At 39.5% G+C, this 24,379-nt stretch overlaps 1 protein-coding gene across 8 annotated transcripts in view; it reads left to right on the top strand.

The window, feature by feature from the left end:
* Nucleotides 1-24,379, top strand: part of ARHGAP26 (Rho GTPase activating protein 26) — a 204,773-nt gene that overhangs the window by 176,800 nt on the left and 3,594 nt on the right. For 6 of the 8 annotated variants that reach the window (XM_053376695.1, XM_053376698.1, XM_053376697.1 and 3 more), the window contains 2 exons: nucleotides 13,794-13,904; nucleotides 19,341-19,432. In XM_053376695.1, the coding sequence (XP_053232670.1) occupies nucleotides 13,794-13,904; nucleotides 19,341-19,432 (203 nt within the window). The remainder of the gene's footprint in view (nucleotides 1-13,793; nucleotides 13,905-19,340; nucleotides 19,433-24,379) is intronic. The other 2 variants (XM_053376699.1, XM_053376700.1) reach the window with 1 other exon arrangement.

Genomic DNA, 24,379 nt, shown 5'->3' with positions numbered 1-24,379 from the left:
ATAATGATCTTAGGGCCAGTTGCAAGAAATAGCAAGCAGGAAGCAGGAAGGAATGAGATAGGTTTTAGGTTATGTTATGCCTTTAAATAGGTTATGTTATATTCTGGATTATGTTATGTTTTATAGATTATGTCTGAATAGGATGAGAATGTTGGAGATACGTGCAAATGTGTATGTGAACCCGGTCTTTGGGTGGGTGTTTGATTTTCGTTGTTGTGTATACTGTGTATATATGGACAATGACAATAAATTTATCTTAAAAAAAGAATGCCAGATCCCACGGAAACAGGTGCTTTCTGCTGGTGAGGCCACCACCGGATACAGCCCTTAATTTTTTCTTCAGTGGGGATCTTTTTCCCTTCTGAATTTTTTATGATTTTCTATATTAATGTTATATTCTTTTATTTATGTGAGCCACCCAGATAACAGATGTTATTAAGCAGATTATACAAATATAGTAAGTATAATACCTGAATCATAGGAGGCTATCTCTCCAAATAAAGTTATGCCACTTCTTCAAAGGACCCCGTAGGAGCCCTCCTTTTTAATCAGTTTTTACTCATCCCTTTTTTGCTTTTTTGTTCTTGATGAGTGTATAGAACAGCACTCTCTCCAGGGAGTAATCAACCTTGACGCTTTGCATTTTGTATGTACAGACATATTTTGCCATTTTTTTCCTTTGTAAAAAATGTGAACTTGTGTGTATATGATGTGCTGGTAAAGAACCCTCCTCTCTAGGCACAGCGTAGACTTAGAAATCAATAGCAATGTAGCCTTTGAAACCCCTCCATTTCTGAGTATGGATCTGTATATGCCCCCATAATGGTGCAGAAAACTTACAAAATATATCCGCCTTAAAATAAGTTATCTTTAGGAACTGCGAAAGTTCTTAATCAGCAGCATACAGTACTTGAATTTGTGTTCCACAGAGGCTGTGTTTCCTCACAAACATTTAGGATAGCATTTTGTGCTTTTTAGCAATTATGTCCCTGGCAAGTTTGTAATGTAGCTTCTTCTGGCTCAGCATGAATGCACAGAATACTTTGCCAGTTTTTCATTGTCTTAATAGCTGTTGCTGTGGGAGATGCTCTTGCTGCTTTCATTTCCCAGTTGGTGTCAGAAGGGCATCCTGAGAATGGGGAGGGCAATTTTGTTTGATTCAGAGGAAAAGCTACCCAAGGATGAAACTCTTCCTGCCTTCCTCTTCTGTCTCTGATAAGGATCACAGGACTTTCCTGTCTAACAGAAGAAATAGAAATCACCTGTGACGCTACATTTGTTGTTTCTGTACCATTTTGTCACTTTATTTACTTCATTTCATTGTTATTTACTGTTTATGTTGCACTCTATTAAAATAATGACTGAAGTGGCTTACAATAATAAAATGAAAATGAAAAAATAAGACATTGTTAGCAAAATATTCATATGAGACAACATAACTAAAATTTGAAAATAGCAGGTTACTGATTAAAAGCTAGCCTATATTTTTATAAAAAAAGGTTTTACTATCCGTCAAAGACAGATTTGCCTGCAGAGTGCAACTGGGCAGCCTAAATCCTGAAAGACAAATTAGGTTATTCTTAATGGGTTCTTAACATTTAGGCCAAAAGCAGGCCCCCCTCCTTAAGTATGGATCAGTCCCGTTACACCATCACATTTGAGGTTTTCTTCTTCTTCTATTGTTGTTGTTGTTGTTGTTGTTGTTGTTGTTGTTGTTGTTGTTGTTGTTGTTGTTGTTGTTGTTATACTACCCTTCATCATATCTCAGGACAGTTCATAAGATAAAAATACATGCTTCCCTATTGCATGTTAATTCCAAACACCAGCAGTTTTGCTTTACTATTTTGCCATTGACTTGTACAGCTGTGGGTTACTTATGTTACCACCTGTACTTTCTGCATTTCCTTCCTTTCTCACCTCACTGTTTACAGTCCCCATCCACTATATGTATATATACACACACCTGTAACTCAGGGTAGCACTTCATGCATCTGATGAAGTGGATTTTTATAGTTCGTGAAAGCCTATCCTCTAATAAATTTGTTAGTCTTTAAGGTGCCATATGAAAATTTTGTTTGTTTTTTGCTGCAACAGACTAACATGGCTTTATTCCTCTGGAAATCATCTCTGATTTGTTTGCTCGGGAACCATAGCTTGTGATGTACATGAGCCTGTTCTAAAGCCGTGGGATATTTTGGGCTGCTGACTCATAGTATTCCCTCTTCACAGTGTTTGCCATTTGTGAGAGATTAATGTCCTAACTCAACAAATCTAATTTTAGCTGGGTTTTTTTGTTTCCTGCTTTTGGCATCTTTGTGTCAAAAGTAATCTTTCATATCTGTCTTGCCACTCTGCTTCACATAAGAAGTATCTCCTGCAACAACAGATAGGAAAAGGGGACTGGACTCCAGATGCTGTATATTCCTTTTTCTTTCTTTTTATGTAGGTAAAGTAAAACTATACACCATTGTCTAAATGTAAGCAATGTGCTTTTGTCACTTCCATGGTTGGGAGAGTATTTATTCCAAATAAACAGTGTTTAATAAAAATATATCCTAAAGCCATGCTTAACTGGTCAGTTTCCTTTCACACAACAGGATACAGAACGGATGGTATAAATACAGCATTGCATTGTTAAGTTTAAGAAGGAAAAATAATATATCACATTATATTATAGTCATTTAACCAAAATTTCCAAGTCATGTTACAACTTTTTAATGCCCCTCATTTTCGGAAGTTGAAGAAATCAACACACCCTACTATCATGTTTATCAAGACAGCTCAGAGAGCAGTAATATATATATATATATATATATATATATATATATATATATATCACATTTAGTTTGAGAAGATGGCTAAGCAGCAGTTCACTAGATTGTATATTGCAAATTTATAATCCATATTAGCCTGCCAAATGGTAAGGAGAATCTTACCACATAAGTGCCCCTGCTCAGGAATTAAAGGGAAAAGCCGACTGGTCCCATTTCCCTCACAATAGATAGCCACCTTACCAAGCACATCCACTGTCCTAAATTGCCTCTCAAGCAGTTCCCACCTATAGCCACCCATTCTTATAAAAGTACACACAGTACACAATAAATTTACCAGTCTGGACTTTCATATAATTAAGTATCTGATTAACTTCAGAAGGTAGTGCTTTGCTTTAAAAATTGTGAAATGTATAGTTCTGTTGTTGCAAATGCATCTGTCACACGTTGTCTCATAAATCCTGTACAGCACATGTGTAACATAGTATTGTCCACCAGATAAGATTGTGCTGTTTGCCAAAACTTCAAATTATCAACTTTAATAGGACTCCTACGAGATCCCACACTAAACCTCTGTAAATGGACTAGCATAGAGAGGGAGTTCCTGGCAAGCATGAGCTTCTCCAGTCACTGAAGTGCTGGAACAGCTCCATGTGCACAATGCTTGTCCTACTTTACAGGGCTCTATAAGGATGACTGAGATAATATATGTGAAAATCCAAGGAAAATGTGCTATAAATTTATATGTTTTTATCCTTGTTCCTGACCAGTTTGCTTGGTTAAATCATCACAGAGAGAACTTCATTCATTGTGCTTCTTAAAATCTGATTGTCTACCTTACATGAGTACAGGTATTCTCTGGATCAAGGTGGTAATGAAAAACAGCTGAAAAGCCTCACTTGCTGCCCATAATCCTTAGCATGGTTAGGTTTATACACTAAGCTTGGGAGTTCCCAACTGCCCTTATCTGCCCTTTGAGGTAATAATATAGGTTAAGACTCTAAACTGGGCTAGCAGGTATTTTTTTCCTCCAGGACATTCTAGAGCCAACAAATTTGTCACTTTAACTTGTCTTGCAACTGTCGTCAGGAGGAGGCCGCCTGTCTTCAAAGGCACCTCTCCCAGTAATGTACCCATTTCTGCCTTTGTGGCAGCCCCTCCCTGTTGCTGTTGTTGTATGTTGTGTAGGCTTCAGTGCAGATAGCCCCCTCCCGCAATATCTTTCCTGTCCGGGGAACAGAGAAACATATATACTTCATCTTCAAAGTGAAATTAAGGTAGAAGCAGGAAGGCCATTGCGCTCTCATTTGATAAAGGGGACGTGCACTTGAGTGGAAATGTCACGTTCTTTCCATTAGAGGGCAGAAATAGGCTTCCATAGCTGTGTGTGCATGCCTTACGTGCTCTCTACCTTTGGTATCTTGTGGGAAAGGATGATGTGGCCCATAGGATACACTGAGATTAAAACAACTATGCAGTTACTCATGTCCAGGACTGCACAGAATGTGCAGGTCTCTTATTTACTTTGGACTTTTTAAAGTGCCGATGTGTTCAGCGTAAGTTCAAGTAAGCCAATGGCTATTGGAGGGTGTGTGTGTGTCTTTTTAAAACAATTTTAAAAATCAGAATCTAATCAACAAATTTTAATATGACATCCATTTCCCCCCAGTATGTTGGTTGTTGTTTTTTAAGCAAGATAATAGCCAAAGGAAATATTCTTTATAGAAACACTCCTGAAGTGTATTTCTCTGACTTTGATTCTGGTGACAATTCAAATTCACTAAAGTAGGGTTGTTTTTTAATGGAAGAGCTTTGTACTTAAACCAGATGCTGGAGAAGTGAACCATTTGGATTAGGGCTATTTGCCGTCACATCTTGCTTGTTGTGGCTTCCCTGGAGGCGTCTGGTTGAGCCACTGTGGGGAAAACAGGATGTTGTGCTACATGGGCCCTTTGTCTGATCCAGCAGGGTTCTTCTTATGTTACTAAGTAAAAAGATTATTCCTGAACATAATGAGAATTTCCACTCTCAAAGGGTTCTGTTTGTATATTCACTCAATATGCTTCAACACTGTCACAGTTAATCTAATTTGACTTTCGTCAGTCACTGTCCCAGAAAACAGAGTTATCTGTTTATATATATGTTCTCTACTTCTCATAAATTGCACAATCAGGTTTGTTTTCTATATATAAAAAACAAACCTAAAAACAATTAAGTACTATATTTTAATAACTGCACCTGTGTATCCAAACCTACCCTAGTAAACGTGCTGACTTTCTTTTTTTTTTGAGTTTTTTTATTTTCAATGCAGAATCATAACAAAAATTACAAACATTGAATCCAAAATAATACTATCCAGACAAAAATCCCGGGAACATATAGAAAAAAAAACAGAAAAGGAAAAAAAAAGCAAAGGAAACGAAACTAAACAAAAACAAAAAAGCACACATCTACAGAACAAAACCATATCATTACGTACATAAACACAAATTGATTTCCTTTCTTTGTTCTAAGACCTCAAAAAATTTACTCTTACTGTATTGTTGTGTCTAATTAGATTACTTCCATCTTTGTGCTTTTTTACACCATTTTTCTTATCTTTAACCCTGTAAAGCATCATTCATTACATACCAATATACTAACTCCAGAATGATGTTTTTTCATATAGTCTTTAGCACATCCCCATTCTTTTAATAATTTCTGGTCCGATTGTCCCCTTATGTAAGCTGTGAGTCTTGCCAGATTTATGTATTCACAAATTTAATTTGCCAATCTTTCACTGATGGAATTTTTCTGCCTTTCCAGTTTTTAGCTATAAGCATCCTGGCAGCTATTGTTGCATAAAGGAATACTTTCCTTTGATTTTCAGGGATATCATTTGTAATTAAACCTAAAACGAATGCCTCCGGTTTTTTACTAAAAGATATTTTAAACATCTTTTTGAGTTCTTCATAGATTTCATTCCAGAATTGTTTAATAGGTCGGCATTCCCACCACATGTGAAACATTGTTCCTATTTCTTTTTTACATCTCCAACAGGTATTCGATTTTAATTTGTAAATTTTAGCCAATTTTACCGGAGTTAAATACCATTGGTACACCATTTTCATATTGTATAACATGCCGTGAATTTAATATCATATTTCCATAATTTCTCCCATTGGTCCAGCCGAATTACATATCCTATATCACATGCCCATTTAATCATAACTTCTTTTACTTCTTCATCCTTTAATTCCCATTCTAATAATAAATTATACATTTTGGATATATATATTTTTGAGTTTTGTAATAATACTTTTTGTAATTTTGATTCTTCTTTTTCAAATCCTATTACTTTATCCTGGTTGAATATTTGTGCAATTTGGTGATATTGTAACCATGTGGTACAGTATTTGTGCAATTTGGTGATATTGTAACCATGTGGTACAATACAATACTGTAAACAAGCTGACTTTCATTTCTCCTGGAATATGAAATTAGCAAAGTATTCAGGCGAATGGGGTCACAGATGCATTGGTACATTGGTACATATGAAAAAGGAAAGGAATAGAATACAGGACAATAACCAGGAATCACCCAGACCAGTCACAGCAAGCCCTTGTGCTTTTTCAGTGACAATGCTGAAGCACAAACGGTGACACAAAACCAGAGGAATGCAGTGCAGACTTGCACTCTTTGTCATTTCCACATCAGCGGCAGATCAAAGCTGAGGTAGACATAGTCATAATCTGAAAGAGTTAACTTGCACATGAATTCCTGAGGACTTGTTTACACATCATGTTTCTACAGGATTACGTGTACTTCTAGGAAGAACACACATAGGTTGGTTCATTCTTCAAAGTAAAGAGGTTGCAGACTTTGCATTTTTAAGTAATGTTGCTTATTCTTATTCACGGATGAGAATGTGCCTTAGTATTGCAAGACAACGATCTTATCAGTGCAGTGAATCTGTGACTCATAACTTCCCCAAAGTGTATGTGCCCACCTGTTTTCTTTTGGTGGGATCAAGGACACAGTTCCTCCCACAAGCTATTTGGGTGCTGGTGTTCTAGCCAAGGGTGGTCCACTCCACATAACGATAATGCAGATGGGGATGCCCATTCTACAATAATCCTACAGCTCATGGAGACTAAGGAACATTGCTGGCATGGCATTCATTCTCTCACACTTTGGCGTCATTCTTTCACATTATAGCACTTCTTTTTTTAATGGTTGGGGCAACATATATTAAAAAGCACTTGTTATTTCTGCCTTCTGCAAAAGACTCGATTCCTTCCCTGAGTTATCTGGCATCATGTGCAGAGGACTTGCCGTAGGAGAGGGTTCTTCCTCTCCAGACACTTGTATAGCTTTGTGTGTCCTCTGCAGCCCCACCCACCCTCCTGACCTTCTCTCAAACACTCTATGTACGTGAGAGAACTCGGGGGGAGAGGATCTTGTTTCATTTCCCTTTTGCAGGAAGCAGAAGCAGTGTGATTCTCATGCATTGATCTGCTAATCATAAAACCAGTGGCCCTGTGTTCCCTGCAGTTTACAAATAGCGGGCGCCCTGGCAAGAGGATTTGTGAAACCCTGTCCTTGTAGTTAAGCAGCTCAATACACAACGTGAAGCATGGGCAAACTTGCTATGTTGATGTGTCTCTAACCTGCTGCTAATTATGACTGTCTCATGCATACACACCACAAAGCAAAGGATCCTGGGCAGGAGTCAATGTCTCATTTTGTTGGAGGGAATTGTTATTTCCCCCCACTTTGCTCACTTCTCATAAATATACATTGCTACAGTTGTATCTTGTTCTGTGAGGCAAAAGTTTAGAAATAAATGAGCTCTACTTGGTTTTAACTAAGACTGAGCTTAAATGGCCTCATCTTCAAAGCCTTATCTGTAGGCCACAAAGACTCCCCATCCCATAAACCGCAGTTATATTTAGATATAATTTCTATAACGATTTATATTTTTGGAAATATCTCTATGCAGACTGCAGCAGATCTTAAGGCGTCATAAACATAGCATTATAAAATATCAAAACATTGCAAATGAAAATCAAATTTGCAAAATTCAGTCAAAATCCACATTTAAAGCGGTATAATTAGCAATGAAACAATATCCTTTTGAACATCAAAAAACTTTACTGGTAAAAATAAAGCATAAAAATGCAATAAAAATTCCATGTTAAAATATAATCTGCCGCTGAACAAAACCACTGAGGCAGAAGCTGTTGACAACCAGGCCATGCTTTCCCCCCGCCCCCATGCACACACTCAAACACAGAGACTTTTCTCCCTGATGCTTGGTGTTCAGGTGGTGGTGCTGTGGTGCCAATTTAGAGAGAAAGTCTTGCGGTCCATTTAGCTTCTGCTGTGTGTATTCCTGTAGCAACTAGATCTGGCTTTTTCCTTATGCAACTGTGAACAAAGCTCATTCAGAATGAGGAACATGTATGTGGACTAGGGATGGCCCTCACTCTGCGTTAGCTTTGTTTTCCTTTTGTATTGTTGTCACATCGCCAAATCTTTCTGGTTGTGGTTGATTTATTTGTTCAAACCAGAGCAGCAGTATATTGGGACTGTGAAGACTTTCTGTAAGAAACAAAAGAGGTAGACATTTGGGGAAATATTTTTGCCACCCCTTCATATTAAGAGTTTGTGAAAATTCAGTGCAGTGTTTTATCCCCCCACTACCTTTTGTCTACATTATATTTTTATAAAACGAATATTAAGGCTGCCTAGAATAAACCCAGACAGTTGCAGCCAAAAAAACAAAAACAAAACTCACAACAACTGACCTCCATTAAAAACTGTTCTAATCTGGTCAAGAATGCTGTCTTTGTGCCAAATTATGATGTTGATTCTTATGATGGGGATATTTTCCCACAAGAAAATTGGAATGAAGCCACCAGCTCCTTATACACGACCCACTGTGGGTTTTCTTGTCTTTTCTTTTTTTGGACTCCAATGTAGGACACATGAATCTGATGTAAAATTGGGAACAATGGCAACACATTGGCTTCCATTTCTTAAGAAATGCAAGCAAAATGATGCCTGGGCAGTTGGGAGTGAAGCAATGTCATTACTTACATTGCAAGTATTTTGTAGAAAACTGTGGACAAAATTCTGGCTTCATTTGAAGCTCTTGGGAAATCTGTCTTTGAATTTTACTCCCAAGTGTTACCAAATTTGGGAGACCACATGGATGAATCTGGGGCTGTACTGAATTATATCTTTTAATGTTTATAATTACTGGGCTTTTTGGGGAGGTGGGGCATGGTATAAATTAATTCATACATTTGCTTAAGAGACAGTACATCTGATTGGATGTAGCCACACATTACTGAAAAAGTCATCAGCATATCTAGCATTTGTTTTCTAGCATTTTGTGCTCCATGCTCGATAACCATTTTGTTTCTTCTTTGTTTGTGCAGTCATTAGGCTCATTTGCCCACACTGCCATTCAATTCAGTTGGATCCCCTTGGATTGTGTTTACAAGCACTCCTGAAGTGATCACACCATTAAGGTCATCATAGCCACTATGATTAAATGGCAGCTTGTCACAAATGAGGCTGATGCCTGTGAGGAGGGAAATTGCACTGAAAAAGAAAACAGCAATGAAAAAATGTAGAATAGTTGGGTATTGAGACACATTTTAACAGTTAAAAAGCCAACATGCAGTGAAGGTAAGTAGGCTTGACCTAGACATATCTGCAACTATCTTCCTAAGGATTAGGCTTCCCATCCAGATTTGGTTCTCAGTGAATGGCTTGTCATCAATTGGCACACCTAGTGAGTGCTTGTGGTGATGTGGAGATACGTTGGAGACTCATTTTCTTAGAAATCTGGTACATGTGTCCAGCTTAGCATCTGGATGCAATTTTAGTTACCATATAGTAAGAAGCAGCCCTTACTGTGACTAAATGAGAATTCCAGCATTGGTTTGGTCGCTGATCTTCATGTACAGAAGGAAAGTTGGCTGAATGGTAATGTGTGAATGTGTGGGTGTGCTCTGTGTATACAGAAAGTTGCACTATTCCTTCAACGTAATAATGATTCTGTACAGTAGAAAAATCCAAGGGTTTGAAAAGGGGGAAAAGATCTTAATTATATCCTTTAACCATAACATGTTTCTAAGTAACTGTATATTTTCCTGAGATAAGAATTTTGTCGGTTAAACATTATTCAGAATTAAATAGCTAAGCTTTCTGTGTATATTTACATACTGCTTTCACAGCGATGTATTTGAATACAGGCCAAACCAAAAGATGTGATAAGCAAACGACTGCAATTTCTGGCCTCTGTTAACAGGGATGTGCAATATTTGTAAATTTCTGTTTGAGCCATTTGTGTTTTTTTAAATAAACTTGCTTAAATTTATTATCAGCTGGTGACAATAATCAACTGGAAGTGCACCTTAAATTATTGCTTTAATATGTGCTTTGCAGTGCTGACTTCTCATAAACTTAACTTCCTGGTAGCTTTCTCAACACAGCCAGCTAGAACAACTAGAAGGTTAACTCTGATCTAATGCCTTTGTGGCATTTGGGAGGGGAAAACACTTCCTCCATCTTCACACTATGGCACATATCTTCCTTGCAAACCTGTAGTAAAACTTAGGTTTCTGACCAGCCTTCACCAACTTTGTGCCCTCCAGGGATTGGGACTAAGTACTCAATTTTCTCTAACAAACAGCCATGCTGCCTGAGGATGATTGGAGTTGTTGGCCAATGGCACTCGTAGGGCCACAGGTTCCCATTCCTGCTGCACTTGAATATCCATATGGGAAATGCACAAACCGTTTTGTGGAGAAAGACCTTCCAGCTCAAACACCTATGAACTGATACCATGATCACTACCTGGAGCTGATGAGAGGGCTCTAGGTTGGGGAAGTATATGTGTCAACCAGTGATTTGGAGTGCTAGCTTCCCCAAATTTAGTAAAAAAGGTTTCTAATTGCCCAGGTCAGATTATTTGGTAGATCTTCAACAGCACAACAGCATGCGTTTTTGCCTCCTTTCCCAACTCTTTTTTCCCCCTGTTAGAGCTCTAGGATTATAAACCACAAGTATGTAGCAACACTGTAAAATTATCTGAATTCAGTACAGTGCACAATCTCTGTCTTCAGTTCTAACAGTGAAAGAAAATACTGTGTTCTCTTCCTTGTAGGAGCTTAATCACTCTACCAGTATGTGCTGTAAACCAATCCCACATTATGTGAGTAAAATCAAAGAGCTTAAATAATACTGATAACTAAAGAACTCAAGATATTATGTTGGTGCCTGATTTACTGTCAATAAAGCAAACATATTTTCAAGAAGCAACAAAACATCTCTTTGTATGTTGGAAGGCCACTAGCCTAAGGAGTAGATATATTTTTCTTATTCATATTCACTTCTCCATGCACCAGGAGAAGGGCTAGCCACATGCATTGGTAGAGGACAGGCTTCACATGCAGGTCTAATCCCCAGCATTGCCAGGTCAGGCTGGAGAAAACCGCTGTGAGGAAACGCTGGAAAGCTTCTGACACTCCATGCTGTTCTCGGCGGGCTAATGATCTGACTTGGTGTTAGACAGCTCTTCATTTCCCCATGTTCAGCACCGTTTAACACCTGATTCTCTTTGAGAATTTCTGCAATTAATTTCAGAATGAGGCATATACAGTTCCTTCCATTTCGTGTTACTTTTTTCGCCTTTGCAAGTAAACCACACCCATGAGTAATTCTGGCCAGAAAAGCAAGACCAGTTTCATAGTTCCATTCAACTCCAAGTAAGGAGAATCTTTATCCAAATACTTGTCAAAATAGACTGACTGAAAAAAAGCTGTTTGTGCAGCTCCAATAACAGAAGACCATTCAGTATACTTTGTCTTATATACACACACACACACACACACACACACACTGAAAAAAAAATAGACATAGGGCATGAGGAATGGATGGTACAGTGTGTGTGTGAAAGATAACATTTCTGAGCATTTTTTTAACCTTTTATTTATTCCCTTTTATTTAAAGGAAAAATGTTCCCTACTTTCACCTTTCACAAACTTTTCACACATCTCTTCATCATGAAAAGGTGGAAGCCAGGTTTGTCTTTTTCTGGCATGATGTTTCTAATTGATCTGTTTATCCATGTGTCCCTCAGCAGGGAATTCGCACAGCCCATATACAAGCTACAATTTAACTGGTGTGTTTTCCATAGAATAAAAATAAATGGTGTGTTATTGTACATAATTGTCCCCTGTGTATGGTTTACCTGCAAGGAAAAAAGATAGCACAAATGAGTAGCAGCAGCAGGAAGCCATATTAAGACCGTACTGAGCATGTGCAGCAGTCTTTACAAAATTCTGAAATCCAAATTGAATGAATGACAAGAAACTAACCCATTGGTGCTGCTCTTCAACCAGAACCAGGTATTCAAACCCCCCCCCCCCAAAGTGGGGTAATATGTTTGAGGGAAGGGGACTTCAAACATTTCTTCACAACATTCTGGCCATTAGTGACAAGCAGTCTTAGTTACTTGGATGTTACCCATATTATCCTCAACTGCAAACTGATGGTGCTATAGTAGATTGGTCCCTATTGGAACCTCCTAAACTAGGTTTCTAGTGGTAATTATAATTATAATTATAATACCCCGCCCATCTGACTGGGTTGCCCCAGCCACTCTGGGCAGCTCCCAACAAAACATAGTGAGACATCAAACATTAAAAGGTGCTGCCTTCAGACATCTTCTAAAAGTCAGGTAGTTATTTATCTCCTTGATGCCTGATGGGGTAGCATTCCACAGGGCGGGTGCCACTACCGAGAAGGCCCTCTGCCTGGTTCCCTGTAGCCTCACTTCTCGCAGTGAGGGAACCACCAGAAGGCCCTCAGCGCTAGACCTCAGTGTCTGGGCAGAACGATGGAGGTGGAGATGCTCCTTTAGGTATACTAGGCCGAGGCTGTTTAGGCTTTAAAGGTCAGCACCAACACTTTGAATTGTGCTCAGAAAAGTACTGGGAGCCAATAAAGATCCTTTAGGGCCGGTGGTAGAGAAATTGGCTGAGCTCTGTACTGAAGTGATAATTGTATTTAGAAATTGTACTCAAATATGTGCCTCTTTTCTTCTATATGAGAAGCCCACTATCCTATCTAAACTGGATAATCAAAGAAGACAATGTACTACTGCTGGTTGCCAGGAGGGAGAGAGGGAGGACCAAAGTAGCAGGCAGCTTGGGATGGTGTGGGTACAGCAGTGGGATACACTATCAAGTGATCTTGACACAGCGCCTACACCGTGCCGAGCTCTCTGCTGCCTTGCTCCCCCTTCTCTCAGTAGCTATGCAGCAGTGCATAGCTTTGGGAAGCAAGGTCAGCAACACAGGCCTGCTCATTGCTACTGACGGAGGGCATGTTAAATGTACTTTTTATTAACACCATCTCAGTGGAAATTCAGTTTTTCATTTCTACCTGATTTATTGTGGGGCAGGGTGGTGGGTTTTGTTTTTGTCTTGTCTTACTGGCATTCCATTTGAAGTGGAAGAGGCAGCACTAGCACTTCTTCCTTGCCATCCTTTTAGCAGCATGCTCACTTGGCTTTCCAGCATGCTCATTTACTCCTACATGTAAACAGGGTATCATTTTTCACGATGCACACACATAGCACCAGAACAAACGGAAACAAAAGTTGTGGGCGTTAGTAGTTTGGAAATGTTGTTAGTTGTTTGGAAATATGAAAACGTAAGCAGCTGTGTGCAGTGAGGTGGCCTCTGGAGTTTGGAATGCTATTACTGAACGAGGCAAAGAGCCAAGTTTGCCAGCCAGGTAATGACAAACCAGGTGTAATGGGGAGGCGTAGCTGTGTGCACACATGTGTTTGCATGTGGATAAACAAGCCTCCAGTCTTGGAGCAATTTTCCGGAGTTCCCAACATTTCCATTTTGTAGTTTCCTCTGATGCTACGAAAATTTCCCAAGCACCTTAAGTGTGTGTATCTGTCTGTGTTGTGGTTTCCTGTGTCTTGATGAGTTATCCGGTTCTGTCTTGCAGCCCTCAGAATCCAAGTCCAACGTCACCCCTTTCACCGTCCTGGCCTATGTTCTCCGCACCATCCAGCCCTATGCCCACCTCCTCTACGTCCAGCGACTCATCCCCCATCAGGTCTGTTGCAGGTTTGAGGGTTTTGTTTTGCTCAATTAAGTTGCCACTGCTACTATCATATTTTACGTTTACAAGCTTCTTTTTCCTTGCGTTGCTTCCTCACTGTGGCCCAGCTTGTTTTAGTTACCAGAGTGTCACAATCCCTCAGCTGCTGTCAGGCATCAGGAAAGGAAACTTTGAAACATTCCATGACCTCCAGAGGAGTGATTGTTTGAGTGATCTAAGCACTGTCTACCTTAGCTTTCTTCTTATCCCAGCTTTGGAGAATCCCCTTCAGTTGTGTTTGACTTTGTTTTATATTTGCCAAATTGCTGGACTTGCTTGATACTCACTAAAACCATCTCTGCAGTAGGTAAGCTTTCATTTCCATACCCCAAATATGTATAGTTTCAGATAAAAAATGCATTATATCTTTTTTAAGCCTGACATTTAACTACAGTCCAGTTTTCCTTTTTTCAGATTCAGTTGTGTCAGTGAGAATAGAGGGTTTTTGAGGCAGTGAGGTTGTGACGTTTATGAGAACTGGAACATTTAATATGGGTAAATATATACTGACCATTTACAGACATTCAAAAACTATTTGACCTCTTAAAATTCAGGCCCATTCAGCCAAAGAGATGGATATAGTTGCAAAAGACCAATAGTATTACAGTCTTCATTGATTTCCAAGAGTGGTCCTATACATGTCTACTGAGTTCTGTGGGGCTTACTCCCAGGTAAGTAAGTACAGAATGGCAGCCACAAATGTTTGCCCAGCATTGGTTCCCAGGACTTGGGCTATCTTTACTTGAGATGGTGTCCTCTTCTTATTTACAAGCTAACCTTACATTTCAACAACAGTTGGGTAGCCCATGCTAGAAACATTGTTTACTAACAATTTCCACTGGCTGCAGTTTTTCTAGCAGTTTTAATTCAGCAATAAACTCAAGGAGGATTGTTCAAGTGTACAAAATGCACAGAAAAAGTATCCCACCCCCAATTTTTAAAAATTGTGCAAGACAGTCCAGAGGAAGGGAGTCCCAAGTTGAAAATGAACTTCCTTGGGCCCTGATCTGCTTTGGGGGAGAACTGCAGAAAATGCAAGAGCAGCCACAAGGACAAACTCAGCTAATGTATGGTCTCCATGATGGCCAGATGTGTGCCTTGATTAAGATGCCTGCATCCATGCATTAGTTTACTCTGCACTGCTAGGAACATTTCCCCCTTTTTCAATTCAGTACAAGCAAGCACCACTTCTGGAGCTGCCTTACTGATTCTTACATGAAAGATGAGATGAACCAGCGAATGAACACATGTGAAAGTGACATAGAGCAGAAGTGTACAAATCCATCCAACCCTATATTGATTAGCTTCCACTCAACAAGTTGAGCCCAAAGCAGGAAGTGCTTCCTTTGATTCTTTGGGCTTGTTTGTATATTATATTCAAAATACATTTTGTTATATAGCTTTCTTACCTTACATTGACAATAACTGGAGTTAAAACCTCTTTACTAAGTGGCATAGTGTAGGGTTCATGATCATGAAGTTACACTGGACAGAAAACAGTTTTCTTTACAAGTAACCATGGCAGGATGCTCTGTGACAGCGATGGAAATCCACATACAATGTGTATTCACGTGTCTGCTACCTGTGTGAAAGTTGTTACAGTAGTTGCTTGTGATGCTGTAATGTGTGCCCAGGATTCATCCTGAAACCTGATTTCAGTATCTGTTCTTCTGAGAATGTGCAGGATGCAATTATCTACTAAGCAACCACAGATATCTCTTTGGATCAGGGACAGAACTTCTGGGCAGCCTTGGCGCCTGGTATTGGTCAAAGGAAATTCATTTCTGTATGTAACCTTGAAATGGCAACACCCATCCTTACTCTGGAACACAATATGATGAAGACCTCAGCATTTCTTCAGATGTTTGCTCAGCAGTGAAGTTAACATGATGTCTTAAAATTCTTCAGGGTTAACCTTGAGTAGGAGTTCTATGCAATCAACTAATAACCTTGTTCTTTTTCCTTATCTCTCTCTCTCACTATCTATCTCTCTCATTTGCTCACTTGCTTGCTTTTTACAGGGATGCACGGTAGACATTATAGTTTATTAACAGGGCACAGAAAAGAGGCACAGAAAAGACGCATGCATTCTGGCCAGGGTATGGTAATTTTAACTGGAAACCACTTCCAAGCCTTAAATCTGCAAATGTAAATACCCCTACAAGGTGGCTATGTCACATTTTAGTTTTGATACAAGGCTGCATCTAGTGTAACATAATCAGAATTGCTGTCATTATGAGTCTGGGGTGTGTGCGCACACAAGGGAATCTCTCACTCTTCCCATAAACTGTACAAGGTCACATGGGCAAAACTCGACTGAGTGCTTTTCTGGCCATGTGCCATGCTCAGAGGCAGAAATTTTAAAAAAAGAAGAAGAAGCCTGATCAGAAAGATCTAGGGCTCATTAATGCCCTTGGTAATCCAGGCTGGGCTATGAAGGGCACTGCAGCACGAAAGGGAGGGCATTGCAGCACCATACACTGAGATAACAGCAAAGGAAAGAAACCGGGGGGGGGGGGAATGGACCAGGCAGTGGCAGTTTATTGTTCAAAGCTGTTCTTGTAACCTGTATTAATTACCAATTAATGCACTGTCTTCCCCTGTGGACCCCGCCCTGCTGGCTTTGCTTCCCATCTCCCTAAACTGTGTTTAATGTCTCCGTGGAGTTCCCCTTCTCATTTGTTTTCGTTCCTGCGGGTGTTCTACAAATCCAGGCAAACCGCTTGACCCAACATGTTGGTTTCATGGAGCACATAAGCCATAATTGGTCATAGTGACTCAAGTAAAATGTTGTATTCTGAACATTTTTGGGCAATGGAAATGCTTTCAGGTGTTATGTTTTCCCATTATTCGTTGAATCCATCTGAATGCAAAATATTGCTTTTGATTATCATATTCCTGTTAATGTGGTCTTCAAACAGGAATCCTAAATTGAATGTTCTGTGTAAGACTTTTGTTGTTGCCAAGGTGTGGTGGGTAAGATTCCATTAGAGAATTTGTGGGATGAGGAAAAAATTCTAAATAAGTGTGTCTTGTTCCTGGTCTCAAAGCTTTGAACAGGAAACAAGGGGGAAGCCTGCAATTGTCACAATCTCTTTACATAACTAGATGTTTTTCTTGGAAATGTTTTTAGTAAAGTGCCTCCTTCTGAAATTGCCTCCTTGTGAATTTTATACCCAGTTTTGAGGCACTGAATGCTTTGGTCCTAGTCATTAAGTAGTGCTGGGTGGGTTAGTCTTCCATTCATTAGGTTTGGATTTACAGACTTTGTAACAATCACTGGACATGTTCAGCATGTAGCTTTCTGTTCCTAACATTCATTCAGACTAATATATTTTTACTCTGCTGTTATGCCATGTGCTTGAGTGATTGTGTGCATTAAAACATCAGTTTTTATATCTAATCAATGGGAAGCTGCAGCAGTTGAATTTAAGGCTCTTAACCATCTTGATAATGTTTACAAAGATAAAGTATCACTAATTAGTGCCAGAAAAGGACTAGGGTTTTTTCATAGTTTAATCTCAATTTAGACAAGAACCAAACAGGATGTGTTGTTAACATACACTTCTTTTTTTTAGCATCCACTAGTGGTGATAATTATTGTGATCACAGCAGGGAAAGAGGGAGAATTTAACCATATTCTCAGATGACAATCTCGCCTGAAATATATTATTTGCATTAGGAGGAGGTCCCCCATTGGCCTTCCTTCTAGTTGAAACACTTGATAGATTATTAGATGGAGGTTCTGCTTAACTAGAGTTAATATGCAATAATTGTTGGCTGCTTTAACAAACTTCCGTTGAAGATCTCCTGATCTGGATTGGAATGAAACTTCTCTACCATTTTCTAACATTAATTATGCTGCTGTCCAGGTGATCTGTTTTTCCCTTTATGCATTTGTCAGCAAAGGATGTTCAAAGACTGTAAAGGCGCTCAAATTTAACAACTGTGCTTTTTGCTAATGGGGAAAAAAATGCTGTGTTAACGCATTCAGTCAGGCATATGGCTAATCTGCAAGGAGGAAAAAAATAAATATCAGAAACCAATGGAAGGAATTGTGTGTATCCAAATTCCAGAACAAAAGGTTTTTCAGTGGAAAATTGGGGGGGGGGAGTAAAGTATGGGACATTTCTCAATCCAAGAAAAACTAATAAAATCAATCCATAATAATAATAATAATAATAATAATAATAATAATAATAATAATACCTCTGAGCTCTCTGGTGGATTACATTACTTGCTGTTTAGCTGTCCAGTTGTCCTTTAAAATGCAGATTAATCATACTGGTGAATGCCCTCTAAGCAAAAGGGTTTTTAGGTCTTTGGGTTTTAAGGTCACTCTAAAGTGACTGAGAAAACAGGGCTTAGAAGCCTCTTCTTGAAAGGTGTCACCTTCTGCTAGCTCCCAGTTACAGTTAGGAAGCTGCCATAGCTCTACCAACCAGAGTGCCTCATCTAGGCGCCATCACTTTCACTCAAGCTTTTTTGACTGGGTGAAATCCCAGATCTGTCACAACAGCAACAGTTGACTGCTGCAGGACCAGGAACTTTGTTGGGGAAAATGTGTCTCATTTTTCCACTCTTCCCCTGAGGGAAAGAGATCACTCATGGGGCAGCATGTCCAGGGCTTAAACTAGCAGCTGCCACTCCAGATTGATGATGCTTTATTTCTCAAGCCTCTGTAACATGTGAGTAGGCAGGACTGTGGTTTGTGGCATGGAGGTTCCACTGCGGGTAAATCACTATAGGAAAGGCTTCCTCGGGGTTGGAAATTTGCATTGTACTGTTCAAGCAGATGGAGTCTTGGAACTGAGCTAGGGAGAAAAATTACCAACAAATCCTCAGTTCAAATGATTTACAATGCCAGGGAAAGATTGCTAGCAGAGTTTGGTTACGTCAGCCTCAACCAGGAGCCAGGCCTCTGGATTATGTTTCTTATCAGAAACTCTCTCCCTCACAAAGTTTTTCCAGCTGACTCTTTAGAGTTGATTCCTTTTCTCTGCCTCTAATTCTTTTTTTTTAATTGCCCATCACTCCCTGACATAGTATTGCTCATTCCATTGGGCAACCATGGGCTTCCCTTGGTCACAAATGCAGCAGTTAATGTTGAAAATCCAAAATAACGAAACTTGGTTTTGGAGAAGAAATGTTACCCCACTCTCTCTCTCTCTCATCCTCTAAATATGCTTGGTGTTATCTTGAATATTATTCCTTTTCCCTTGACCTGTGTTTCATCTTTTCCTCCACATTTTGCCATCTAGCAGTTTTGATCCACGTTTCAAGGATTTTTCAGGAGACAATACTTTAGAAATACTCAAGTCTGCATACACACAAAAAGAAAACATGTGCAAACCTTCCTGCGTGCTGATTCTTTTGTTATTATTTTTGCAGTTCTCCATTCCGCAGAGCCAGAGCACTCTATGCTTGCAAAGCAGAGCACGACTCAGAACTCTCCTTCACTGCAGGCACCATATTTGATAATGGTGAGTATCCATGTGTGGCCAGTCCTACATAACACAAAGAAGAGTGAATGGTGATTTCTCAAGAGAGAAGGCTTGTGTTTCCCACTGAGTAATCTTAAGACTTCATCCTGTTACAAATGGTGATACAGACTACATCTTTCTGCCCATCTGATGTTTACTAATTGGGAACATATGGGCTAAAAACTATATGTTGCACACCAGTTTGTGCATCTTTGGGGTTGCAAGGGTAAATACTCAATTGAACCCAAGGAGGAGAGAGAGCTGCTGGCATAGGGTAATTATGGTGGGAAAATGGGGAATAATGAGCAGGGGAAAACATGGCTAATTTTGTGGATGTTGAAATTTGTAAAGCTCTAGTCAACCACATAAATATTTGGCTGTATTTCTAACTGCAGGTTGTCAGTTCAGTTAATACTGAAGAGATTTCAGTTGGATTGATAATAATATACCAGAGATACCAGCCCAGTTCATTCAACATGGGTAGGTTAGCAGTGTCATCTTTTTCCATACCTGCTAATGGGTCAGTTGGTCAGGAGTAAAAGACTTACTGAAAATCACCAAATGGCTGGTGGACAAACCAGGTGTAGCTGTGGGTTTGAGGACAGAGACTCTTAACAGGTTTAAGTGAGGAAGAGTGCCAAGTTTAGGAGCTGGGAGAGAAGAAGTGGCCATAATTTACCATTTTTGCAAAAACAAAAGATACTGAAGAAGAGAATGAATCTATTTATAAGACTGCAAGCTTCAGATAGAATTCTTGGAACTCTCTGCTGATTAGTAGCCTGCTCTCCCCTGGCTCTTAGGCATACAGAAAAGCAGAACAAATAGAGAAAGGCTGTTTATATTGAACAAACAGTGGTTGCTAGATAAAAATCAGCTGGGCCACACTGAGAGACAACTTGCATAATATTCACTAGATTCAAATAAGTTGTTGTGTGCACGGAATGAGGTCCACTCAGCGCAATGGGACTTCCCCCCCGCCCCCCTGCCTCCTAAATATGCTGTGGAAGGTTGGGGGGGGGGACCCAGAACAGGTTGGGGGAAAAGAGGAGAAGTGAGTCTTGTTGTGCAAATGGATCTCATTCCATGCCTAGTTACCTCACTTAGGACTATGTTGCAGTCGACCTACTGAATGTGGCAAAATGCATTTTATAACTGCTGCATTAAGAGAAAACACTTTAAAAATAGTTTTTAACAAGCCAAATATGTCAAATGAAGCACATTTTTTTATTTGCCATACTTTTTCAACTTGGAGCTGTAATCTTGCGTGAGAGTTAGCAAGTCAAACTAGCTATGTTAGTCTGCTTCTCATTAGTCAAACTGAGCGTATGTAGCAAAAGAGAGAGCCCCACCTCTTCTGGATACCCTGAACCTCTGCTATCTTTGACAAGACACAGCATAAGCTCTATGAGAATCCCGTCTCTGGCCAGGAGAAAAGCAGCCAATTTTTCACATTCAGTGGTAACAGTGGTTCGTTATTTCATGCTCTTTGTTTCATTTGCTCAAATCACCATGCATAGGAGTACCTTTCCCTCCCTAGGTTTAATAATAATAATAATAATAATAATAATAATAATAATAATAATAGCTACATTGGCATGTAGAATGACAATTTGCCAACTACAGAGTTGATTAACTTAGATCTCTAATTTCTGTAAAAGTTTTTAACCCTATCACACCAATGAAGTATTTGTAAACCTCCTTATGTTTTTAATGCAGTGAAAGGTGCAACAGAATTTCCTTCCATTCTTTCAGTTCAGTTTTATTTATTTATTTAAGCCTGCCATATGATCACAGCAAAGATGGGCAAACTATTCAGTGTTGCTTCCTATATTTAAATAACTCAGCAGGGGGTTGTATACTTTATACTGTATGGCGGCTTATAAATGTAAGCATTGAGGGCCTTTCCACACTTACCATTTATAGATGATGGGTCCGTCATCGCCCCCCCCCCCCCATTTTTGGCATGCTGACAAACAAAAAGGTCATTTTTCAGCTAGTATAATGTACCAAACAAATGTTGTTGGTTTTTTTCCATTTGTGTGGCATCCCAGTTTCTGAGTAGGACGGGTTGGAGGTAGTTTGAGAGTCCTCGGGATCATGCCACATCCCTCCAACGAATGCGAACTTCCAGTTTGCGAGCTGATTTCCGGGGAAAGATATGGCAGATAGAGATGATGGTACTGTCCATGGCAGCAACCATTAGCTGCAGGGGGGGAAATCATCATAATTGTAAGGTTTGCCATAGCTCAGGCAAACACGTAGTTCTTCTTCTAATCTTCTCTACTCCAACAAGAGTAGAATCCCAGAATACTGGGTATTAAATCCCCCCCTCAAAAAAAGCCATGAAAGGTCTGTCTCCATATGCATACTCATAATGCCAACATTTACTGACTGGAGGAACATGAGGGTAAGTAGGTGGTGTGACTACTATAGCCACAGAACTTTTCTCAATTCAGGCACAAGCAACCATTACTGTAGAAAGGAAGCAGGACTTCACTGCACTAGCAGATGGTCACAACAGGATATCACACAATATAATTTCACAGCCACTTGTTTCGATACCATAGACCAAGTGTAGCTCAATCAACAGAGCAAAAAACTCTAAATCTCAGGGTCATAGGTTTGAGCCCTACATTGTTCAGAAGATTTCTGCATTGCAGGGGGGTTGATGAGATTACCCTCATGCTCCCTTCCAACTCTACAACGATGATTCTATGATGCACCAGTTTTTCATTGCCATAAGCTCCTGAATGAGCATTAATTCTTGTATCCCTGAAATACTGCCTCTTTTGGAGGATTCGGCCAGAACAGTATAAAGCATTGGCAACAAGTTCCTCCTTCCCTTTAAATCATTTACACGATCTCTCTAAATGTTTCTCTGCCTTCCTTGGTTTAACTGCAAAATTTCATTCATCCCTCTTACCATCTTCCTTAGAAGCTGAAGTTTTCTGCCTGTGGTGGGGGACATTAAAGCTAAATACTGTTTAAAAAACAAACAAAAAAAACCTTACATGTCGAGAATACTAACAAGGATTATACAGATGACCTTCTCCTATACAGTATCCTGTTCTGATCTAAATATAATAATGGAACAATGTGGAAATCAATTGAAAGGATAATAAAAAACTAATTGCATTAATCATTTTAATACAAACATGTAAATTTGACTAAGGCTGTAAGAAGAGACTGTCTGGAGAGAAAAACTGTAGAATGCAGAATTCGCCTACAAATATAAAATATACACAAAAATGAGGTAAATCACATATATTCCATGGGGTACAAATGAAATGAGAAATGTAACAAAAGATGGAGAATCAAGTAGCTGCTCAAGAATTGTCTTTAACAAAATAAAAAGAAGAGGGACAGGGCAGTTCAATAAGGACTATGCAGATATCACATGGGAGGAGAAAATATTAGCAGTTATGGGAATGCAATGAAAGATGCCTTTTTTCCTTAGGGTAACATTCACCTGTATTAGTGCCCAGGGCTTGAAAGTTAACCCCGGGCCTGAAATATATTCAGATTGATTGATTTAGGATGCAGTTTATCCAGGAATAATCCCATTGACCTGAATTGGGATTTACTTCTCTGTAGACATGCATAGGATTGTGCAGCTAATACCAGTATATACAGTTTTCCTGTTGACACCCCTAGAAATTTAGCCATGTGTATAAGACAGATCCAGCACAAATGAGCCCACATCATTTACAGTGGTGCCCTGCAAGACGAATGCCTCGCAAGACGAAAAACCCGCTAGACGAAAGGGTTTTCCGTTTTTCGATGCGCTTCACAAGACGAATTTCCCTATGGGCTTGCTTCACAAGACGAAAACGTCTTGCAAGTCTTGCGATTTTTTTCGCTCCCCCCCTTTTTCTAAGCCGCTAATAGCCTTTTAGCCGCTAAGCCGCTAAGCCTTTAATAGCCGCTAAACCACTAATAGCGCTAATCCGCTAAGCCGCTAATAGGTTTGCTTCGCAAGACGAAAAAACCGCTAGACGAAGAGACTCACGGAACGGATTATTTTCATCTTGCGAGGCACCACTGTACTGATGTCTTTTGAGGTGTCACATAACTTCCTTAATGCTGATATTTTAAAAACTTTTCCTAAGATACACATACTGTTTCCTCTTAAAAAGTATTTTTGTATTCCGAGTCTGAGAAAGAAATTCCAGACCAGGCTTCCTCAAACTCGGCCCTCCAGATGTTTTGAGACTACAGTTCCCGTCATCCCTGACCACTGGTCCTGCTAGCTAGGGATCATGGGAGTTGTAGGTCAAAAACAACTGGAGGGCCAAGTTTGAGGAAGCCTGTTCCAAACCAACCTAGAGGTCTATTGTTCCCAAGTGCCTCATTGTTTTGCTTGTTTAACCATTAGAGGGACTTTGATGTTCAGTTTTGAAATAAAATGTCTTGAATTTTGTACAGAAAAGTATACTTACTCAAATTCCTCTTCCTGCTCCCCACCCCAATCAATATACAAGCATTTTCCTTGTCCTCATACACATTAGTGGGCTAGAACAAAATGAGAGAGGGATATAGAATATGAATAAGTAAAAGCAACCTTGATACTAACCATTCTAGTTATAATAAATCCATTGTCATTGTAGGGTTGCTATTTGTGTTAAATTTTGATAACATGTTGAAAACCTATGCAGTTGGATGAGGAGGAAATAATATGGTGGGATTCCTACCATGGTTGCTGCCTTCAGTTCCTTCAAGGAAGGGCAGGATAAAAAGTAAGGAGGAGGAAGAGGACTATTACTATTACTTTGCTGGCCTCTCATCTCTTGGCATAAAATCATGTTCAAATCTATTCAGGCAGTTTTGTGTTTCATTTGATAGATTAACCTAATCCCCAACCTCAGATTTAAGTAGGGAACCAAATACAGCCAACCCCTGTTTTAGGCATGGCCAATATGTGTACAATTGTGCAAACACACACAGCGC

This window comes from Podarcis raffonei, chromosome 2 (assembly GCF_027172205.1).
Source record: "Podarcis raffonei isolate rPodRaf1 chromosome 2, rPodRaf1.pri, whole genome shotgun sequence".
Classification (NCBI taxonomy): Eukaryota; Metazoa; Chordata; class Lepidosauria; order Squamata; family Lacertidae; genus Podarcis; species Podarcis raffonei.
This window is presented reverse-complemented; position numbering and strand designations above follow the sequence as displayed.